We start from the raw sequence: 24,358 nt of genomic DNA, 5'->3' as shown, positions 1-24,358 counted from the left end.
AGCAGAGTCGCTGCCCATCTTTCATCAGGAAACTCACCTCTTCAAGAAGGCCTACCCTGAGCCTTCCACTTAGCACTTACTTAGCATCTATTGTATTCATACTAGCTTACTGCACTTATTGTATTCATATTAGTTTGTGGCACTTATTGCATTCGTTTGTTTCTGCACTGTACGTTGGCTCTGGTTTATGCTCTTAGATGCTTGTTTGAGGAAAGGACATGCACTTGTGACTTCTGGTGACTAGTTGTTCTCTCAAAAACCGATGTTGAATACACTTATTGTAAGTCGCTTTGGATAAAAGCGTCTGCTAAATGACTGTAATGTAATCTAATGCCATATTTTAGTACTTCACACTTATGAATTTGGAATTATGTTCGTAGTGGACAAATCTGCACTTCACAATTTACACCATTTTCAGCAATCAGTGCCGATGCAGCAGGTTGTGTGTCCTTTAGTGTAGCAGATTGTACGAGTGTGGTTGTTGGGGTGGTGGATGGGCATTTATAGCATTTTTAATTGAACGGTTAACCTTACCATGCGCAGATGTTTTAGAGAAAAATCTTTTAAACTGACATTAAAATAGTTCGTAATTGATCATAAACTTTTGTAAAATCGTCCAATATCTACGTTCTTGTCGGGCGATAGGGCGACAGATATTTATTGGTGTCTACCAAAAATGATTGAGGTTCAATACCAAGCCCGAAGTGTTCATATTAATACAAATTCATATTCAGATTGTCCTCAAACAGCATAAAAATGCGATAGCATAGTATCGATGTATGCTAGAAATAGATGGCATTGAACATAATATGACCATAGGTTTGTTTGACATGAGCCTGGCCTGCACAGAATCGCCGCACAATGCATGCTGGTTAGATTTGTGTCCGACTTGATCCCGACTTGCTCTGATGTCATGTACACGTGGTCAACGATGACCTCACAAGATCTGGCGCCGCAGTTGCTCTCCACCGACTGCATGATAAACACCACGTTTTTTTAGAAAACTTGAATTTTCTACGTAATAGTAATTGTTGTTCATGTTGTTGTTTCAATGAACATTTCAAATGTTAAAAACATATATTGTGTTGTTGAAAATAGTAATCCTCACCCTAACGTAAAGGTATATATACTGTATATTTGTATGTATATATGAATAAAATCGAAATAAATTGTAACGTGGTCTGCAAACTACAAGTAGCCTACAGATGGATCTAACAGGATGTTACTACTTCTGTGGCTTCCTGTGTATTCTTTGAAGGCTTCTGGAAACTGAATGAATTTGCTCTAATGTCTTTGATTTCACTATTGTGTTACAGGGCACAATAATGTTTTCACTGTATTATTTACTTTAATAATAGTAGGCATACATGTGTATAAGCATTCGGACTCCTCTTGCAGTGCTACATGGCAAAGGGCTTGGTTTGGAAGTGTGTTTGTGATAGTCAGTTCTCTAGGAAGATGAGGTTGCTCTGCAGTTATTAGCTTCCACCAATGAGCATCAGAACATCTCTGTCCTGATTTGTAACTATAACTTTTGTGTGTGTGTGTGTGTGTGTGTGTGTGTGTGTGTGTGTAGGACGATGAAGTGGTCCTCCAGTGCTCAGCCACAATCCACAAGGAACAACAGAAACTCTGTCTGGCTGCTGAAGGCTTTGGAAACAGACTGTGCTTCCTTGAATCCATCTCCAACTCCAAGGTACTGATACAAGTGTGCTGTTCTAATACACTCCTTTATGCCACACGGAACATGAATGATGTAAATGCCTCCATAAGAAGCATGAGAGGTCACTGAACGTGAAGGGTGTAACGTATGATTATCGTACCGTTATTACAGTCCATCGGTGTAAAATTGCTACGTTAAGAAACGTGTCGAGTTTCTAACCAACCATACATCAAACCAGTACCAAAGTATTTCTACTTCATTGATCTTACACCACTGCTTATGGTCAGCAATCCTGTGCTAATACAAAATAATTGACTCTTGTGTATAGAAGTGTAAAAGTTAAGTCAACACCAATAAATGTGTTACCGTTTCAGAATGTGCCTCCAGATCTGTCCATCTGCACTTTTGTGTTGGAGCAGTCGTTGTCGGTACGAGCCCTTCAGGAGATGCTGGCCAACACGGAGGATAAGGCTGAGGGGGTGAGTGTGAAGCAACACACACACACAAACACAGCAGGGAAGGGGGTGAATGAATATACAGTAGGTTGTTCTCAGATCAGGGCTTCAGGTGAAGCAGCGGCCTGATGAAACACACATTGGAGGTGGCAGACAGAAACAGGGAGAGGGAATCTGCTTACTGTCATCCACACTCTTGCTTAAATTAGGTGGTTCCTTGCTAGAGCTAATCCACAACTCAAAGCAGCTAAAAGGAGGCTGCTGATCAGTTTCCATCAAGCACTAGATTCCATTACACAGTATCAACATGGTGGTTCCAAACGGTTCCTCAACAGTTTCATCACTCCGCTAGTCAGGTCAGCTTTGTGCAGCTGCTGTCCTTTGAGAACAGCTACTGGTTAAAATGTGTTTCTGTTTGACTGTAATATCTTATCTATCCTCCCAAGAAGAAGACAGCATCAATGCTTTTATTATACGTTCGATACAAGTGAGTCCGGGGTCAGGTCCCATTGGCAGCATGCTGAGCAAGGTATAGTCCAGATGTCCATCTCCTCCTGGGGGATCTAGGAGCGTTCCCTTGTTCAAAAACCTGTTCAATAAAGTTCCTTTATTGCCATAAACACACAGTGTACACACACTTAAAAACAACAGCGGCCAGCTGTTTTAGCAAATTACTGAGATTAAAAACAGCTATATATTTGTGAGGAGCCCCAAGCAGTTTAGGGAAATACATTTTGTTGTGCAACCCTGTCGGGGCCTGCTTTTTGTCTTCACATGTAATTTGTTGACAGTAAGAAAAAAAAATCAAGAATGACTGTCACCTCTTGTTCTGTACATTACGTATGATATGTTAATTAGATGGCGCTCTATCCTTCATGCTAAGATAAACTAATCAGCTGCTGCAGCTCCACATTCAGCACACACAACATGAAAGTGGTATCGACCTTCTCAGCTTACTCACGTTAAGAGTGACATAAGTACCTTTCCTAAAATTGCTAAAGTATTCCTGTAAAATGAGCCACAGTGTCATCATTCTGCAATGAGACCAGAACCAAAGGCAGTCCCTATTGGGAGCCAGAGGATTATATCAACAGACGATTCCTCTGAAGGAAAGGTTCCAGTAGACGTAGAGGATGGCCAAGAAAACTGAGCTGCTCTCCCAGAGATGTTCGGCTTTGGATCGGTGCATTACACAGCTCAAATTGAAAATAATCAGGTTCGCCTGCAAAAAAAGCACTTTCATTGATAAAAGGTTATTGAAATAATGCAGATAGCTCCCTAAAACTTTCCCAAATCATAGCACAACTGATCAGTAGTTATTGAATAAAGGTTAAAGTGGAATAAAGTGACGAATAAGAGGCTTTAGTAGAGCGGTCAAGTGAGGTCATCATTTTCGAACCAGCTGTTGCAGCTCTTACATTGTACTTTTATATACTATATAACTATATATTTCACTTTTTTTATCACTCATATTATTCAATACATCCAAATACAGATGTTAGGAATCATTTTGAGATTCATAACATCATCAGAGCCTGTTTTGGCTGTCATCTATAGGATTTTCTCAGTTCATGTGTGTATGGGGCTGTAACTCAGCCTATCCTCGGTCGATTTCAGTAAATAAGCCCTCCTTCGACGCGTCAGAGTCTCAGGAAGGCCTCTGTCGAATTTGGTGTTGATTGACAGAAGTTTCAACCAGTCAAGTTGCAAGAAGTGCCGCGTGTCCCCGGGCCTAAATTTCCGCTCGCAGGAAGTCTGACCACTCGCCCAAGCTGGCTTGACCGCTCTTATTCTGGAAACAGGTCGGAAGTAAACAGGATGTAGTTGGCAACAATGACTCCAGCTTTGAAACGGATAATCTGCGACGTTATTGTCCTCATTTTTCATAAAACTTGGCCACATACCTACGATTTTTTTCGGCGGAGGGCAGCACGAAGGTACGTTTGACCACTCACAGCTGTCCAGTGCTCCCACGGAGCGGAAAACCGAAGTTAGTTACGTGTTTGGCCACGTGTGCTAATGCTATTAAATGCATTGCATGGCTTGGTAGCCGCTAGCGTCAGGGTGCAAACATTGATTTGCGGTACTCATAACGGCGATTTCTGGCCAGGATTTCATGCTTTTATGCCACGATTTATATATGCTTACATGAGTAGCCTATAGTTGTGTTTGGAGTGTGTAAGAAGTGACTTATATGATGGTGTTGCCCATACGTTGCTGTTTCATCCAAAAAAATAACTGGGCCCATCCACACTACTGGCTAACAATCAGGCTATTTTCCGCATATGATTTTCAGGGGTTCTGAGCCCGAGAGCCCCCAAATTTGGGGGCGTCGGGCTAAAGAGGTTGGATAAATACCAGAACTTTTCCCACAATAGTCTGAATTGAAGACAAACTGTGGAATAAAACACTCTTGTCCTGTTGTTGAGTGGCTGTAGTAGGACGATCCTTAGAAGGCCAACCACAGGAACTGCATGTGTCTTTGCACAACAGAGACACTACAGGCCTCAGCACGCTGCTAAGGAAAAGGAGAGTATGGAGAAGAATTAGACTCAACATTGGTCTTAAATGCATGTTTCATGATCTAATGATACAAACAAGATTTACAGATGTGTATATTGATTTGTGAGTAATTTATCGGGTTCACAAATGCTCCGTTCAATCCACAGATGCCAACCAATTTCAACAAATGTAAAACATTTTTAACAAATAAATACTGGGAAAAAGGCCTCTCGTCTCTCTAAAATTCCATATAAATGCCCTGAAAAGCCAGACGTCTTAGTTTTTATATATATGGACTGTCGTACACGACAGGCCACCCACCGTGTACGACTCTCTCGGGATGATCTGTCGTCCTCCCTGTCGCTTCTCCAGCCGGTGTCTCCTGCTTGCATTTTCCCTCTCGGGCCTCCGTCACTACTCGTGTTTATATGGGAGAGGAGACACAATTCAAGATTGGCTTCAGCTGCGGCTAATTAAGCCTCTACACGGCCCCGTTCCCTGAACCACCCCCCCTCTGTCCCCTCTGCAGCAGCGCCCAACCACGCCCAGCCACCACAATATATATATAAATAAATATTTTTGAAAAAGTAAAATTGTTTTACATTTGTTCAAACTGGTTGGTATAGTTTGTGGATTGGACAATGCATTTGTCAACACCATAAATTACTCAAAATTGCTATACGTCTGTAAATCTTTATAGATCATGAAACAGGCATTTTACAACAACAAGTGTTGTCACAGCTGTTCTGAATGGCCGTACTCAGGGCAGGGCTATTGGCATGTGTCTTGATGTGAGGTATTGTACAAATGGATGGTACATATGCAAACTACTGCTGTGTGTGAAAGTGAAGCATCTCTGGTCTGTGAGACCTTGTTGTGCACTGTGTGTTCAGTAGGAGCAGCAGACATCAGGGACAGATACAGTCATATGTTGGTTGTGTCGGAGCACTTTCTACTAAGAAGACAAACGTCAGTCAGAGAGCAACACTCCAGTTTCATGGCACAGTCTCCTAGTGGCGCAGACTCCAGTGTCACTTTGCAGTTTTGCAGCACCTATAGAGTCTTGAGAAATGGAGAAGAGACACAGAGCCAAAAGGGTTCACAGGAAATGTGATCTGTTTTTGAGGAACACTAGCGCTGCTTTACTTTATTACTGGCATTGTCTAGTTCATGGAACAGGGCTGCATGCAGTCACACAAACTAGAATTATAGATTCAGATCAAATTTGCATTATTTACTTTCTACTTAAACATTTGAAGTCGTTGCTTAATCACAGTGAACTGTACACTGAACCTATTGAAGCTATAAACCTGGAGCTTGAACTTGCATCAGATGTAGGATGCACAAATCTTACTTCACACATAAACAAGGTCAGTTCAAACTGACGTCTTTACAGGAAACACACGCAACAAAAATCAAAAGGATCTCCACACTTTTGTAATCCTTTTGCAGGTTTATTCAAGTAGTCGCAGTAAAATGCAGCTGCTTGGAAGCAGAGACCTGTGATTGGTGGGATCGTTTACCTGTGAATGGGGAGCGTTTGATTTGTACACCAGAGGAGGCACTCTAAACAAAGTGTCAATAGTGTACCCGATCAGGTTTAATTAACTGTGGAGGCCCAAATCATATTCCTGATTATTATTTCATTACCCAGCCCTGATGATGGTAATTAAACTCTCAGCTAGGGATGCTACAGTAATATGACAGTGATACAGTATACTGGTGTTTGAACTTCTACACAGAGTGCCTTAATTAAAGCTACTGCGATGTGAATGATGGACGTCATCACAAATCTGATGCTTTTTATTGTAGTGTTTAGACTCTTGGGTCACATTTTTCCTACGACTTTATAGATAAAGGATCCTTGAAGAATGAAATGATACAGTTGTCCTCTCTCTCCCTCTTCCTGTTTATTGATATCTCTGTTTGGCTGTTCTCTCCCAGTGCCGTTCTGTCTTGTGTAACTCATCTTTTATTTTTCTCTCTCTCCTTCTTGTCACTGTCTCTCTGTCAGACGGCCCAGAGCGGCGGCCATCGCACCTTACTGTACGGACACGCTGTGCTGCTGCGGCACTCCTACAGTGGAATGGTCAGTGAGCACACACACTTATATACATAACAATTATAACTAAAACAACAAGGACGTTTCTGCCATATTTATTTATTATTTGCCTTTTTTATGTAAAGTTGCTATGAGGAACTTTGATCTAATTATGAAAGTCTCCATTTAATATGAGCTACATCAGTGAAGAGATGAACCTTTCCTATACAGTTATTCTGAATGCGTGTCATCGGTCATAGTCGACTTTATTTATAATATGTTACATGTTGGCAGACTAAGCAAGACAGAATCATTCATGATCAAATAAATAATACGATAATGATTTGAATTCTGAAAGTCAAACAGCCCATTTGATGAGCTTGCAAGCTATTGCTCTTTGAACTTAACGGCCGAACCAGTGAGTGAGCAGAAACAGAGTGTGTAGCTGGTTCTGTGGTTATTACCGGGGTAGTGAATGACACACATGAGCTCTTCAGGCAACAGGTATCAATCCCATCACATCTCACTGTCGTTGGTAGATGATAATCAGATGGACTGATAGAATGAATTGTGTTTCTCTGTTTAGTATCTGTGCTGTCTGTCCACCTCCCGCTCATCCACAGACAAACTGGCTTTTGATGTCGGACTGCAGGAAGATACCACAGGTGGGGGTCAAACTCCTTTCTCTCATCGCCACGGCTTTTTGTTATCATATAGTTTGAATTTCTGTTGATATGAAAAGCATCCCTGGCCAGCAGCAGTCATGTTAAACTTCTGCTGTGTGGTCAGGTTTGCAGAGCTGTATCTTAAATGTTCCATACGGGATTCAGAGCATTAATATAGCAGCAAACAACTCTTTGTAATATAAAGATACAGTAGAGTAAAGAGAACCACTGGTTAGCTGTGCGCTACACAGTGTTGTCGTGGAAGCAAAAGTAAAAGGAGATTAAACAGGTGGACATAAATACCACTCCAAATAATGGCTGCTGTTGCTCTGTGTCTTCTAGTGAGTAGATATATAAACTGTTCGCTAAAGCAACAGCCATATCAACTCTGTAAGGCCAAAAGCATGTGTGATGTTTCTGTCCAAAGATACCGGATATATCAGGTTACATTTTGAGGAAAAGAACATTTCATAAAGCTTCAATTAAAAGATAGAGATTTTATATTTTAAGTATTTTTCCAACCATAAAGCTCTTTAAGGGGGAAATAAAAAAAACAAAGCTAAGGAGCTAAGGGGTTAAGAAAATGATATTAACGGCACAATTTACCACAAGACATTGTTTTAATTGCATTAAAAAACACAGACAACGCTTTCATTTGGACAAAATGTATTTCAAAGAGCTGAAAAATAACGATCACGTCAGATCTTACAATCAAATCAAGGTACCTCAGATTGGACCCATAAGCATCACTCAGTCTGCTGCTTCTCACTGTCAGAACAATTAGACTCTGCAAAGTACACGTTGTTCTGTTTTTGTTGTTGACCTGCTTCTTCCAAGATGGTGCAAATCACAGTGCAAGCAGAACCAGCTGCAAGACAAATCTAGGCTACCAAAGTGGTATACAGTACACAGGCTGAGGTGATAGGTAGGACTTCATGTTACTGTGTTTGAGTCTGTGTTTCATGGACACATTTCTGTTATATCTTCTGAGCTAGTGTGTGTGTGTGTGTGTGTGTGTGTGTGTGTGTGTGTGTGTGTGTGTGTAGGCGAGGCATGCTGGTGGACCATCCATCCAGCGTCAAAGCAGCGGTCAGAGGGTGAGAAGGTTAGAGTGGGAGATGATCTCATCCTGGTCAGCGTCTCCTCTGAAAGATATCTGGTCAGTAGCAGCTGCATGTGGGAACACATGAGAGGAGAGGGGCGCTCACATCTTACTGTCACTTTGTGTCTTTGCTTCTTTCTTCTTTCCATCATTCTTTGTTTCTTTCCTTTAATTTGGGATCCAGAGTCAAGAATTCTTGTTTTATTTTGTTGACATATTTAAGTTAAATGTTGTTGCAGAGGGAATTTAAGGTACCTCTTTGTATCACTCCATAAATCTAAAAATCATGTCGACAGACATAAAAAAACCAACTCATTTCTCCATGTTTTTAAAATCAGGCTATGAATGATATCTGTAAAAACCTTCAGAATATAGAGGAGTGACAGTGGACGGTTTGGTGTGTCGTGCTACTGAAGTGGAGTCTCAAGCAGGAATGGAAACTTCTTCAATTGCTCAAAGAAACACTCTGACAATACTTTGCTGAAGGCGAGTTTATTCGCTACAAAACTTAGATTTTTGGTTAAAATTAGCTCGGCAATTGAATGTAAACATGACTACATTAGAGAGCGCTGCGGCGGTCGAGCGAGCTGGAGTGTGATTGAAGATCAGGAGCCGTGAATCAGGAGAATGAAAACATATCTTATTGTAAAGCACAAATAAAGAGATCTGCACCTCCTCACAAAGCTGCTGGAAGGTGCTGGATTTTGAATGAATGCAGCCCAAGGCACGCTTCATTCTGCTGTAAGAACGGGCGGCACTGATTGGCTGGGGTGCAGGAGAGGTGAGAGGTGATTACCTTAAATGAAGTCAGTCTTGATGTTTATGCAACAGACAGGCTTAATTAGACTAATCTAACCTGACAATCCAGGAGATGTCTACGGCCGATACTAGTTTCAAACTGAGTTCATGTAGACCTGGCCTTCCTTTCTGAATTGCTAAATAAAGGAACATCCTTTTTGTTTGTGTGTATGTCAGTCATTAATTGAATTGTATTTGGCTGTAATGTCTCTCCCTGCAGCATCTGTCCTACGGTAATGGCAGTCTCCATGTTGATGCTGCCTTTCAGCAGACACTGTGGAGTGTGGCTCCCATCTGCTCTGGCAGTGAAGTAGCACAAGGTACACCTGTCTGTTACTTTGTTCCATCGTTCTCTCTTTCTTGCTTACTTGCTTGTAGTGTGCTTTGGTACAATCTTTGATTGTGGCTTCATGTTTTTACACAAATTAAATTGGTAAGTGGTATTCAAATTTCGGGACACTTTGGATGCTTTGCACATGTTCAGCCATGTGATGATGTTTGAATGGTTGATCCAGTAGCGTTTTCATGTGAAGGTGGAACTTACAGTAGTGGTGAATACGTGAATGCAAATAATATGTACTGTAACTTTATCATGCTTGAACTATTTCACCGCACTTCATGCTTTATTCTAATGTGTTGCAGATGTTAGCAGCTCCTCATTTTCCTTTTTGCAATGAATTATGGGGCAATAGAGTTGAATGCTGATTTTTGAGTTTTTTGAGTGTACTTCATTTCGACACTTTTCTGTGTGGACACGCTTCATCGTCGAAACCTGCTTAGTTTTGATATGTAGTGTAGAATTAGGTTTCTGCCTGTTTTACATTGAGGCCAGTAGAGACTTTGATTCCCTAAAGGCTCAGAGTGACATGATTTGAGCACACAGGTGGTCTTCATTTGGGCAGTGAGCTCTGCTGGTGCTGGTCTTTATTTATCTGAACAGGTGGGTTTCAGAGGTGCTTATTCACGTCTGGTTTGATTCCATAATTGATCCCTGCTGCCCTCCTCCCACGTTAGCACAGTCAGGTTCAACAGAATGCTCAAAAGTGTTTCAAAATGTATAGGCAAGGTAATGTATGTACTAATTCTGGAGCTTTTATGCAAACCTGTCCATTTCTCTCTAGTATGATTCATGTGTCGAGTCCCAAAGTCCCTTTTATTTGTCCTTCTCCCTCTCCTTCTCCAATGTCATCTCCATTTTTCTCCCTTTCTGTTGTCTATTTTGTGCAGGTTTCCTGATAGGAGGGGACGTCCTGCGCCTCCTTCACGGTCACATGGACGAGTGTCTGACTGTTCCATCTGGGGAGCATGGGGACGAGCAAAGGAGGTAATGTGCACTGATACAACTGTACTGATATATGGACTCAATATTGTCATTTATTTAACAAAGTGTATCTCCTCTTTTTACCTGCACTAATTCAGTGTAAACATCAGATTCAACATACTCAAACTCACAACTTGTCAAATACCGACACTTGGTCAGTGGCTCTCCACCTGAAAGTGTGACGCTCTAAGTTCCCCTCTAGCGTCTGTTTTGGACAGGTCAAGGACCGGCGTGTCAGTTTCTGCTCGTTACATTGTCTTTTCAAAAAAAGCTTCCAACGTAGGTTTACTTCGTTTTTAAGTCTACTTATGCAACAAAACTACATGCTTAAGCTTTGGCAACGAAAGTACTAGGAAAAGACTGGTTTGTGTTCAAATAAGTCAGCTTCTTATATAACTGGCATTAGTTACTTTACAAAGTTACGTAAGTTAAATAAGCAAGCTCCGTAACAACACTAGGGTAAAGCTGACTTGGTTTCCCACAGGACAGGAACAGCAGTCTCCTGGGTGAAAGGCCTGTGTTGGTATTTCCTAACCGTTCACCCTGACCTGCTCCCTGAGCAGATGTTCTAGCTCTTTATACTACGTCACAAGTAGTCGCTGACGACTAATGGTGATGTGGATGGGTTTACATTGGAGTTAGTTGAAAGCACAATACGTCACCAGGGGAAGCGTAGTACAATGAGTCAGTAGATGCTTTAATTGCTGTCATTCAGTTATGCACATACATAATGAGATCCAGTACCAACACCTGGATGATTTTGTGTGTTTTTCAGCAGATCATAATGTACTGTATTTCAGGAGCTTTTATCACAAAGCAAATTGTCTTTAGTCTGGCTCTGTTTGGGCTACAGACTCTGGATAACTGGTTGCTATAATAGTCCCTCCTGTCCATACTGGCTGCAAAGAGATCCCTTCTGTATTGTACATGATTCCAATGTTAGAGATCGGGGGGGGGAAGGAAGTCAAAATACACAGTATGCATTATGTTCAACCAAATGCAATAAATCGTAAATAGATGTCCTATAAATAGATGAAACATACATCAACATTAGATCTTGGCAAATCAACACAACAGCAGGATGTGAGGCCGGTGGAGGGAGCTGCAGCAGCTAACAGTAGTTGCATGTGGGAATCAGCAGTGAGACAGTGAGAACTGTCAGATTTTAAACTTGTATGAATGTGATGGATGTTACTAGTCAGGGGGTAGCTGTCAACAATGAGTCAATGATACTAATATCGCTTTCCAGTCATATAGGACGGATACTAGACATGAGAAAGAGTCCAGTGGTTATGACCAGCTAGCATTCACATCATTGGATATTTCATACCAGCTGTATGATTGCAGAGGTGGTCATGTGATGGGTTATTATACTCTTTATTGACAATATAGCACCATTGAATCTGGGTTCAATTACATTGAATATGGTCACAAACATGGCCATTCAAAATATTTCAGCATCTGTTATTGAAATTTAAGTTTCTCAGGACTTTACAGAATGTCAAAGTCAGCTCTCCTCCACCCTTGAGTTTAGACCATTGACATACACAGTATTCAGCTTGTTTAAGGAGATTACATGGCCTGCAGGAAGAGAAAGTAGCACATCTCATTGCAGACTGAGCGCTCTGCTGTGACTGAGGCAGGGAGGACTATTAATAATAATAGTTTTAAGATATTCCCAAAAGAGACAGCCATGTTGTTAAACAATGCCGATGAGAGCGATGTATTCTCCTCCTGAACGTCTGCTTAGCTTTGGTACCGAGTCATCCAGGTACAGTAGCAGCATATCGAAGTCATATGAAACTGAAGTTGCAGTGGAAGAAGTGACTTGTACATGGTTATGTGTGGAGTGGATATATAATAGGTCTGAAGGTGTGCTACTTTCCTTTTTACCCCCAGGACAGTGCACTATGAGGGGGGAGCAGTGTCCAGTCATGCCAGGTCCCTGTGGAGGCTGGAGACACTGCGGGTTGTGTGAGTACACCATTCATACAAGAAGCATGTGGATGCACAAATACACACCAGCAGACATGCACCTCCACACAGTCAGATCACCACACAGAAATATATGTATATATTTATAAATTTAATCTTATTTAGCCAGGATAATCTCATTTACAAGAGGGTCCTGGCCAAGATGGCTGCGTCAAATCTTCACACAAGCATAAAAGCACAGAAAACAGACTTAAAGAAACAAACAGCAAAAAGTTAAAAACAATATAACGCACACATTTCACATAAACGAGACGACTTAAAACAAACCAGTAAATCGCATCAATCCATCAGCATCAGAGTACCTTCAGTGCTCAAATGATCCGTAATCATGTTCTGAAAATGTTTTGCATGCTTATGAAATAAGCTAGTCTCTACAGAGCTGATGGGTTTGTGAGTAACAACTATAGATATATAAGAAGTGGACGTAGTCATGGTGACGGTGATGGTCTGTGGAATGCTGTTTTGAAGTCCTGCGTTTTCGCCGTTGCCATCTTGGATTACAGCCGTCGCCATGTTGTTTTTTCACAACCGATAAACGGAATTCACCATATTTGGAATGTGAAGAAGTGACGTAGAGACGCTGTATACAGCTCTGGTAGCGGCAACAACCTGTCAATCACAGTAGCCCCGCCCTAAAGCATACCCGCTTTATGGTCTATTAGAGACCTGTCAATCACCGTGTAGCCCCGCCCTAAAGCATCCCCTGCTTTATGGTCTGTTTGACTCTAAATGGACCATAATGTACTAAATGAACATCATGCTGTATTGAAGAAGACTTGAAACTAGAGATTGAGACCATAAACTCATGTTTACAATGTTTACTGAGGTAATAAATCAAGAGAGAAGTAGAGTCATTTTCTTAATGTTAGGTGTTTTTTTAAATTGAAGATTCTTAATGTCTGTTTGTACGATTGGTGTTCATGTCTCTGGCTGTGTTTGTGTCCAGGTGGAGCGGGAGTCATATCCGCTGGGGTCAGCCGTTCAGACTGAGACACGTGACCACGGGGAAGTATCTGAGTCTGATAGAAGACAAATCTTTGCTGCTGATGGACAAAGAGAAAGCCGATGTCAAGTCTACAGCCTTCTGCTTCAGGTCCTCCAAGGTACAGAGTTACTTCAATAGTAACTTTATTTATAAAGCGCTTTCATTAACAAAGTTACAAAGTGCTATACAGAGTGAAACAACAGAGTGAAACACTAAAATATGCTAAAATAATGCGACAAGATTGGACAAAACGGGTTAAAACAAAGTTTAAAAGGCCAAAGATAAAAACCCGAAGTGATGTAAAGGATGCTAAAGATTTGGTTTGCTTGAGATGCTCAGGTAGGGCATTTCTGGTTTCAAATAACTGGGATCTTAAATGATGAAATGTTTCCTTAAAGCAGCCCTGTTTCTTGTCTTGTAACATTTCATCTGTATTAATCACAGTATTCAGTTTGTTTCCCTTCCTCTCTCTCTCCTTCAGGAAAAGTTGGACCCTGGTGTGAAGAAGGAGGTGGATGGGATGGGTGTTCCCGACATTAAGTATGGCGACTCTGTGTGTTACATTCAACATGTTGACACCTACCTGTGGCTCACATACCAGACCATTGACGCCAAGTGTGCACGCATGGGTGGAGTACAGAGAAAGGTACCTCGCTGCACGAAACATACTGCACCTTTTCAGAGCGCTCTATCACCCGTCTCTCTTTTCTAGTAACATGTCCATGCTGGGGTTGCTGTATACCAAGGAATCAACACTGGTGCTTATGACTCTTTATTCAAATTAGGGATTTGTGTTGGCAACAATCTGGCGATACGAGACGTATCATGATGCAGGAGTTATGATTCGATACATTGCGAGGTATTGCGATGCTGTAACAAGGCCATGCATCATGGTTTTCTTTTTGTCTAATTACATGTAAACTGTCATGGTATAAAGAACACACTTCCACATGCATATATTCTGAGTAAATCAGATCAGTGAGATCCGCATTTATCACAATCTCTGTAAAATCCAAAATCACAGTCTGAGCCGCTGTTGATCACAAATCTTTGCATGTAAATCAGGGGAGTTGCGACATACCATTATGACGATAAGCGTTTTATTTGACAAATAAAATATAGATATGTTAATAATACACACATGATTCGTGTAAATACTCAAGCGCTTCTTAAATCATGCTTTTGTACAGTTATGGTTCATGATTTTTAATCAAACTATTGTCATTAATACAAATAATAACAGTGTGTTTGAGAATTGATACAGTACCACAAAAAATACTATTGCGATACCCAAGTGATGCAATATTTTCTTACACCCCTAACTAACATTGGAGTAAACGTTAGAAGCAGGCCTGCATGCTTGCACAAGTCACAAGAAGCTTTCAGTGTTTCTCTGAACAGACTATTCTACCTGCTCAGGTGGTAAAGAAATGGCACACAAACATCTGAATGGAGCTCATGTTAACTAAGCATGACTGTGCATTTTAGACAGACTGATTCAAGTAGTTCTGTTGTTCAAAATAAAAGTTAAAGCAGAAATCAGTCAGAAAACAGCTGTTATAACTGTAGTGTTTTAGTAAATGTACGCACTTTTACTTCCTTTATTTAACAGCAACCACAGGGCTCCTTGGATACTTTTGCTCAAAGACAGCTCAAGTTTAACTCAATAGTCTCGGGTCTTTTGAAAATGCTGTAATTGAATTAATTCAGTGTGATATTAACGGCGGCATTACCTCTCATTTCAGGCCATCATGCACCATGAGGGTCACATGGACGACGGGCTGACGCTGTCCCGCTCACAACACGAGGAGAGTCGCACTGCCAGGGTTATCCGCAGTACTGTGTGTTTGTTCAACCTCTTCATTAGGTGGGTTATTACACACACACACACACACACACACACACACACACACACACACACACACCTAGATATGCAATACACGTGGCACAGAAGGCAAGAGATACCATGGCAAAGGATGGTAATCAGACACTTTCAGAGGAAGAGGCTGCTCTGTGTATTAGCTTGGAATAAACAGCACCAGCAGTTTAATAATCTAAAACAGTTAAAGTGACTGTTTGTGATTGGCAGGGATTCATCGCAAGTAATAGTGATGCTCCTCTGAAGAGACCTTTGGTCCTCTACCTCTCTCCTCCTGAATCCAAGCAGCTGTGAGAAGTTAAACAGGAACACAATGGTTCTTGTTTCTGGAATCATCTTGAACATGAGCTATATAACGAAGCAAATATCCCTTGTAATTCGAGGACAGAACTGGAGCTAGTTCCTTCAGTGAGAATGTGGCAGGATGCTGCAGAGCAGCTTAATACAAGGGACGGAGTCTTCACTGTTTGCCTTATTTATGCAAAGCAACAAGCAGCTGTGTTCCTGTCTGAACACTCAGCAACCGCCATCGCTGTGTGCAGCAAACATACTGCTGCCATCAAGATAGTGCAGAATTAGGAACAAGCGTGTTTCAGTTGCAATGATCATCTCTAGTGATTCACGATTGACACTAATCAATGAACCGCACATAGATGGACATAAAAGGCATAACATGTAATTACTTTCAGCGGCAGAAGTTCTGCAACATCCACCAAATAAATATCTGCCCCAACACGAGGCTGCACAGTCATCAAACCAGACATGTGCACTCACCACTGAGCCCCATCGGATCACAGCTCAATGAGCTACGCACCAACAGTACAGTTTGTATTGTACTGTATGTTTTTAAGCAGCCAAACAGATCGATACAACTCCATCTGTTTGGCTCAACAATGGTGTACAGTGTAGTTAATTGCATCATGTGGGTCAACTGCCCAGTGATTGACTTGTAACTTAAAAGACACAACATATACCATTGTAGTACATTTACGAACATGTCCTCTCCCAAACTCCACAAATAATATCTGTCACAAAAAAGGTTCCCTTCTTGAAAGACAACTTGATCCATCCATCCAAAATAACTCACCACAAATGAAGGATATCTTATTAAATCATATATTCATTATAGATATATATTTTCTAAATCCAATGAAAAACCCAAGAGGTGCAGAAACCCCACCAGGTGTGTCTGAAACGACCACTGCTGTATTGTGTGATTGAATGAACTGAAGCGGTGCTGGAAAGTGTCGTCAAACAGACTTTATTCAAACATTATACAAGCAATGGACTCAAAGTCCTCGTATTATCCACTTCATAGAATCGTGCCAAAGCACAAAGGTAAAGTCACCAAGCTGTCTGGCCCCAGGTGCCAGGTACCAGGTGCCAGGTACAGCAGTATGTGCACTGGTAATTCCATTAGCTGTTAGCAGTTAGCCAAATACATCGTCCAAAACGATAACAGACAAAAAAACGAAAAATGGCTCCATGCCCTTCTGAAGCAGAATTCTAGAGAGAACTGCAACATTGATTATTACTTCCTGAAAAACATACTGTAAGATGCATTGTAGATACATGGAATCTGTATTTTTAGCTAAGTCCCTCCCATCTTTACAAGCCATTTGAATTGATTAGGCCCCCCACATTAGTTTGGACTGGGGAATCATCCCATACATCAAACCAATATAGAGCAGGAGGGAGGGGTGCATAAACAATCAGCTCAACAGACAAGCTTGTCACAACCGACAAACTGCAGCCAGCAGGCTGAAAGCATCAGCACTCTGAACAACAACACGCTGCAGAAACAGCAGCTACACAGAACACTGACAAGCAAACGTTCAGGTGGTAAACATCATCAGACCGGAGCAGTGAGAGCTTGTCACATTATGAAGACAGTGAGTGACGTCCTCTACTCCTTATGCACCAGGGGTCTAGACACACTAAGGAAAAAGGGGAAGAGCTCCACTCTTGAGCTACCAATAGATTCGGTCAGTCTGAGTCTGCAGGATCTGATTGGCTACTTCCATCCACCTGGAGATCACCTGGAACATGAAGACAAGCAGAACCGACTGAGAGCCCTGAAGAACCGGCAGAACCTCTTTCAGGAAGAGGTAGGCAGTGTGTGTGTGTGTGTGAGTGTTTGCATCTTCTTTACGTCAATACCTATGAATGAGTACAAAGTACAAAATTTCCTATTCAGACTCGGTTCTATAATATTTCAAATGACTTTTCTAAGTAAAAAAAATGACAAATACTAACAAGGCAACTCAAAGTAAAATTAATTTTTTGTTTATTTATACATTTTGACTATAGTGTCATTATGTTAATAACCTGCAAGCATAGTTTAAATAATTGGCAGTTTTTCTTTATTAGTAATTTCGAAAATGTTTTAATCAAAGCTCAACCAGTGAGATGAAAACGTCACTTTATGTCTCACTGTTTCACTTGTATCTGTATTGTCATTTTATTTGTTGATCCTTCACCAATTTTCTATTTTTTGTAGGATTTTTTTTCTGCTAGTTAAATTTGTTCTTTTATGGATATTTAGAAGAAGAAAAAAGATTATGTGTGAACTTAAATAAAGCAAGTGCAATGTGCATGATGGATGAGATGACAGTATCAACCGATGGTTGTTCCATTGCACTGTGAGGTAGACATACACATGTAGGATAAACGTGCCCTTCACAAAGTACTCAAGACTACAAATGTCAACTTGGGCCTCCAGAGTTTTAACACTGTCCACTTCATTTGATTGTATGTGTCTGAATCCAGCTGAATAAACCAGTGAAACCAACAACCTCTGTGTCCGTAGCGAATGATCAGCCTGGTGCTGGAGTGTATTGATCGTCTTCACGTCTACAGCAGTGCGGCTCATTTTGCTGAGGCAGTAGGAAGGGAGGCAGGAGAGGCCTGGAGCTCCATCCTCAACTCCCTCTACCAACTACTGGGTACACACACACACACACACAGACGCACACTACAAATCATATGGTTACAACCAATTATATTATCGTAAACAAGATTTTACAATGTAAAGAAATCACACCGATTTAATCAAATAAATTCAAGCATTATTCCTATTATTCGAAGAAATTCAAATTGACTTAGTATATTGGGTTAAAGAAAAAGGAATGTTGTAATCAGACGACAGAGATCAACACAGATGTAGAAATAGTAAGCAAAGCTGTGTGTACGTTACTGTGGGTTACCAGTATCACATAGAAGCAGCTCTTCTTAAGTCATGTATCTTCTCTTCTGTCTCCTCCCAGCTGCTCTGATCAGAGGAAACAGGAAGAACTGTGCTCAGTTTTCCGGTTCATTGGACTGGCTGATCAGCAGACTGGAGAGACTGGAGGCCTCTTCAGGTAGGTCAGCTCGCCTTAAACGAGGTAGTCACACGCTTAATCACTGATCACCATTGGATCATCATAAATGGATAATGTTGACATCAGACGGTCTAATTTCTGTTTTCTCAAGACAGTGGGTGAAAGAACTCTGCTCATTATTTTTGAATATTTAAAAACAGCAGAAAACAGCATCTTTCTTCATGAGTTGATTCCTTTTATAGTTCTGATGAAGAAGGTGGAGAGAGTCTAAGTTCATCAGCAGTGCAAAGCGTGTCTTTCTAGTCACAGAAGTGCAGAGTTTGCAAACCTTCATTTCCGATGTTGTTGGATAATTTCTTCTTTGGATAGCTGATTGGATTCTTATCTACTCGTTCTTCTTTAATTGCTTTTAAAAGTGCATAAACTGTGGAAGCCCTGAGAGGCAAGCTGTATTTCCTACAAAGGAGTTATTATGACGTACGTACGAGATATTTCCTCCCACGTACGAGAAATGTTTTTTTAGCCTGAACCAAATACATTTGCCTATATTTTCAGAGGCAAACTTGCTCTGAAAATACACACTCTCCCTGAGAGATTCAGCACTTGCAATCAGTCGGTCCTGCCCCCTTGTGTTTCACACCCACTTTCCCTCAGTTGATTTGTAATATAACCCGGAAAGAATGCCATAATGATAATAGTGGCATATCTCACCTTGCCTCCCAGGGCTTCCCTTAATCTTGACCAGTTATGAGCTGCTGTTAGCCTACATTAGCCGTGATGATTAGTGAATAGGACCCCTGGTTTGAACGCTTTCTCTACATAATGTAGTCACTCTTACTATACATGTCATGTATTGCCAGGTATACTAGAGGTGCTTCACTGTGTGCTGGTGGAGAGTCCTGAGGCGCTGAACATAATCAAAGAGGGACACATCAAATCCATTATATCTCTGCTGGACAAGCATGGACGCAACTACAAGGTACAGGCACTTATACAGAGGGCTTTACAGAACGTGAAATCAAATTCAATTCAATTGATATTCACGTTATTCAAAGAGATGAATATTGACTGAGTAGATTCGGTTAAAATAAAACAAATGTTGCAATCAGACGACAGAGAGCAACACCGATGTAGAATTAGTAAGAAAAAGTGTGTGTACATAAAGACATAGTGCAGCATGTCTTCATATCAACTCAAAAGGTTTCACACGTGTACAAGCTTCCATTATAAACATCAAAGGCAAGACACCCGAGGCATTGCATCTTCATGCCTCGGATCGCTCAAGCAATTTATCGATTTTGAGCTATGTTGCTTCCATAACATGACGTCTTGCAGATTAGAGGAAATAAATCATCCAAAATACACATTTAAGTGTTTATTTTACTTTGCCTTCTTGTGTCTATAGATTTCTCCTAAATTCACCAAAAGTTAGCATTAGATAAAGCCTCATTTGCATATTTGAACATAAAAACAATTGTCTGAATGTAAGTAATCAACGGGGGAAGTTTTATAGGGATAAATATTAGTTAACCTTTTTATACTATTCACCTGTAGTGTCTCCCCTTAAAATCATTTTTGAAAAGTTCTGTGCGAATATTGCACATGGATAAGTGTGCGTGGTGTTAAAAGGCCTCCAGGAATCTGTGGGCAGAACCCGAGGCAGCTGAGGGCAAAGTGCTGGATGAAACAAAGCAGCCACAAGCAGTGATTTCTCAACCCATCTTTGTTTTAAGTCCCTCGAGTGCCGTACATTGTGGTTTAATTCCTGGAGGGCACTCGCTGAGCAGGGCGAGATAACAACAAGACATTTTCTCAAGGCAAAGGAGCAGCGCTGCAGCCTGTCCAATCAAATCTGTTGGGAATCCTGCAGTTCAGTCTCTGTGTCAGTGTGTGTGTGTGTGTTCATACTGTAACAAAGATATATTTACAACACTGACATATTATCTGGTGTGTGTGCTGCCGTCCAGGTTCTAGATGTGTTGTGTTCACTGTGCGTTTGTCACGGTGTGGCAGTGCGCTCCAACCAGCACCTGATCTGTGACAACCTGCTGCCAGGAAGAGAACTGTTACTGCAGACCCGCCTGATCAACCACGTAAGCAGGTATACACACACACACACACACACACACACACACACACACGCACACACGCACTTTAATACAATAATATCAAAAAAAGGCAAACACTTGTCGTCACTCTAACCCAGTGGAGAGTCGTTTTTCAGATGGCTCATTGACAGTCCCTCCTATGCTTCATCTTGACATTAGCATGCGTCCCAACATCTTCCTGGGAGTCAGCGACGGCTCTGCTCAGTACAGGAAGTGGTACTACGAGCTGATCGTGGATCAGGCGCTGCCATTCGTCACAGCAGAGGCTTCTCACCTCAGGGTAGGCTGGGCCAACACCAGTGGTTACGCCCCCTATCCCAGCGGGGGCGAAGGGTGGGGTGGCAACGGGGTGGGCGATGACCTCTACTCCTACGGCTTTGATGGACTCCATCTCTGGTCAGGTGAGGTGTGTGTGTGTGTGTGTGTGTCTGTGTTCTTGTACTTGCTACATAGTGTGGCAAAATATGGAGTCTGACTGTTCCAGATGGCAGATTCAAAATTCAGATGCTCACATGTCGCAGACTGACTGAACTCTGTCCTCACTGTGCAGGCTGCATTGAGCGAACTGTTACCTCGCCCAATCAGCATCTTCTGAGAGCAGAGGATGTGGTGAGCTGCTGCCTGGACCTCAGTGTGCCCAGTATCTCCTTCAGGATCAACGGGCAGCCGGTTCAGGGCATGTTTGAGAACTTCAACTCTGACGGCCTCTTCTTCCCTGTGGCCAGCTTCTCTGCAGGAGTCAAGTCAGTGAGAAGGCAGTTGTTGTCCCTCCCCTCATGTCAGAGGAAACTCCAGAATATTTTGTCTCACCATCAAACATATAAGCGTCAAAGGTTCCAAAAAGGTTTTTCCGCAGAACCGATAGAATAAATATCAGAATAAGTAAGAGTGAAAAGAAATAGACTTCTAAAGGACTTCCATACATAAAAAGAAAATGTATTTATTACTGCACATCATTTATAGTATTTGTGGCTATTTAAATATAACTTTTACCTTTAGAACTCTTGTCTAAATCTAAACAGCCATACTGAAACGAAAGTCTAATGCTATCTAATGAACTTACGGGATTTGGTAGTTGTTCACACTGTTTCCTTTGACGTCTGGCAAAGTGAATACATCCATATTTCCATCATAGCCTTTAGACCATACTCTCTCCTTGACTCCTCCTGTCGCCTGTCACACTGCAGGGTGCGTTTCCTCCTCGGGGGTCGTCATGGGGAGTTTAAGTTCCTCCCTCCTCCGGGTTACGCTCCTTGCTACGAGGCGGTGTTGCCCAGGGAGAAGCTGAAGCTGGAGGCCAGTCAGGACCAGACTGCAGCCAAAGACCTGCTGGGACCCACCATCACCATGAGCCAGGCAGCATTCACCCCCACACCTGTGGACACCAGCCAGGTACAGACCACTGCCAGTTTAGAGGAGTGTGTTATTGTGGATCAATAAGACACTATGAAATCAATAATCTTATGATTAAATACAGACACCATTTATAATATAACGTTGAGAAGGTGAAATATTTCAATACATTTCTAATTATTTCATTACTATGAGATGCTAGTTAATCCTGGCTCATAAACTCATTCAAGGTCATTTTTATTTAATTCCAGCAGTTTAAACTCATGTTCCATTTGTTTTGTTCAGTCAGTGTGACGTAGTACAGACAGGTTAGACAGGCACATTCATAATTATCACAAGACGTATGAAACAGACATTATGATTAGAATATGTTTTTGTTTGATGGACTATTGTCAGTGTAAATTTATACATGAATAATTATGACCATAAAAAGGTGCAGGTATGTCTGAGGAGAGAGAGAAATAAATTAATGAATAAATAGTAATAATTATGTTGACAAGTTCAATAAATACATTATTATGATGATGATGATGATAATAATAGGGGAAGAAAATAAATAAATAAACGATAATAATGGTCTTAAAGTAAAAACGAATTAGTAAATTAATCAACACGCCATTCTGATCCAAAAAAGCCCTCCAATTAGAAGAAAAAGAAATTGATAATTATAATTATTATTGTTATTATTATATGTTGTATTGGTAACAGAGGGATGTAATGTGTGAAAGAGGTGACAGACCTCAGTGGTCTAATGACCAGAGAAGCATTTCATGCCAATGTGCAGCACATGTACAGACGTTCGATGTCCGAAAACGATTGTCAATTTTCCGTTTCTTCTCCTGTGTGTGTGCAGATTGTGCTGCCGCCTCACTTGGAGAGGATCAGGGAGAAGCTTGCAGAAAACATCCATGAACTGTGGGTGATGAACAAGATAGAACTGGGCTGGACTTACGGTGCAGTGAGTATCAGACAAACACCGATTGTGATTATAAGCCCCTTTCAGGCATGTTAACATACATTTAATCTGATGGCAATTCAACATGTTGGTCTCATGTTTGAATGAGCGCCGGAGTCACTTTTACATAAAGATTCTCACAGCTCAACAGGTCACCTTCAACACGGCACAACTCTGAATCGAATGCCGTCAGATTATTGTTACACAAGGTGAAACATGCAGAGAGAGAAATGAAATGCAGGTCTTGTTCCACTGTTAATACATTTCTTATGGAAGCTTCATCTCCTTTGCTCAATGAAAATAAGACAAGTTCCAACTATGAATATGTCAACAAACTAATTAGTGAGCAAAGGACTTAAACAAGTCTGTCTCTGTCAGATCGTATTGAGTCAACAGCAGAATTCTTGACCTCAATGAAAATGCATTTCAAATCGATCAGCATTCTGAATGCTTAGTTGGCAGAGCTTCAACTCGAGGTCATTACATCAGCTTTTCAGGCTCTGCCGTCGTATCTCAACCGAATCCAGTCAGTCAGTCATATCTACCACTGTGGCTCATTCAGTGCACAGCCACAGACCCAGGGGAGTCCTCACTTGTTGCACACATAGAAGCTGATACTGCACTTCATATCCCAAACAGTCAGTAGTTCTAAGTTACATTGATGTAACTGCAGCTCTATAACTACATGCATCGAGGTGTCCCATGGTTCTCCTTGTCCTGAGATCAACAGGCTCCCTTCCCTCGCTGTCTTAACCTTTGCTTTTTATGCTTCCGCTCCGGCGACAGCTGTGGGAGGAGCCACTGTGTTTCCTGGTTGTCTGTGCATCCCATTGTCGTGGATGCGATATCTCAGGAACTCCTTGAGGCAATTTCTTCAAATTTGGCACAAATGTCCACCTGGACTCAAGGATGATCTGATTAGAATTTGGTGGTCAAAGGTCAGAGGTCACTGACCTCTAACCGTACAAATTTCACACAAATGCCCAATAGGATAAAGTCGCGACAACAATTCTAGTTTTACATGTTGTCTGTGTGTTTCAGGTGCGAGATGATAACAAGCGGCAACACCCCTGTCTGGTGGAGTTCTCCAAGCTCCCTGAACAAGAACGGAGCTACAACTTACAGATGTCTCTGGAGACTCTGAAGTAATGCATCAGTGCAGAAAGCAACATAAGACATGATGACACATGATACGTTCATTCTGTACATGAGC

General features: G+C 41.5%; 1 protein-coding gene across 1 annotated transcript in view; it reads left to right on the top strand.

Moving 5' to 3' along the window:
• The first annotated feature begins 1,404 nt into the window (after positions 1–1,404).
• The window catches only part of ryr2a (ryanodine receptor 2a (cardiac)), a 187,745-nt gene continuing 164,791 nt past the window's right edge, over positions 1,405–24,358 (top strand). The window contains exons 1-22 of the mRNA XM_076092739.1: positions 1,405–1,419; positions 1,577–1,696; positions 2,038–2,142; positions 6,635–6,709; positions 7,248–7,326; positions 8,373–8,485; positions 9,447–9,546; positions 10,454–10,550; positions 12,447–12,521; positions 13,489–13,645; positions 14,009–14,173; positions 15,273–15,394; positions 17,331–17,514; positions 18,216–18,351; positions 18,673–18,768; positions 19,590–19,708; positions 20,697–20,830; positions 20,997–21,238; positions 21,388–21,580; positions 22,025–22,229; positions 23,044–23,148; positions 24,187–24,290. Coding sequence (XP_075948854.1) covers positions 1,405–1,419; positions 1,577–1,696; positions 2,038–2,142; positions 6,635–6,709; positions 7,248–7,326; positions 8,373–8,485; positions 9,447–9,546; positions 10,454–10,550; positions 12,447–12,521; positions 13,489–13,645; positions 14,009–14,173; positions 15,273–15,394; positions 17,331–17,514; positions 18,216–18,351; positions 18,673–18,768; positions 19,590–19,708; positions 20,697–20,830; positions 20,997–21,238; positions 21,388–21,580; positions 22,025–22,229; positions 23,044–23,148; positions 24,187–24,290 — 2,741 coding nt within the window. The remainder of the gene's footprint in view (positions 1,420–1,576; positions 1,697–2,037; positions 2,143–6,634; positions 6,710–7,247; positions 7,327–8,372; positions 8,486–9,446; positions 9,547–10,453; positions 10,551–12,446; positions 12,522–13,488; positions 13,646–14,008; positions 14,174–15,272; positions 15,395–17,330; positions 17,515–18,215; positions 18,352–18,672; positions 18,769–19,589; positions 19,709–20,696; positions 20,831–20,996; positions 21,239–21,387; positions 21,581–22,024; positions 22,230–23,043; positions 23,149–24,186; positions 24,291–24,358) is intronic.

Source organism: Anarhichas minor, unplaced genomic scaffold, assembly GCF_050575085.1.
Source record: "Anarhichas minor isolate MPS153535 unplaced genomic scaffold, ASM5057508v1 ptg000017l, whole genome shotgun sequence".
NCBI lineage: Eukaryota > Metazoa > Chordata > Actinopteri > Perciformes > Anarhichadidae > Anarhichas > Anarhichas minor.
The sequence above is the reverse complement of the archived record's forward strand: the minus strand, read 5'-3'. Positions and strand labels throughout refer to the sequence as shown.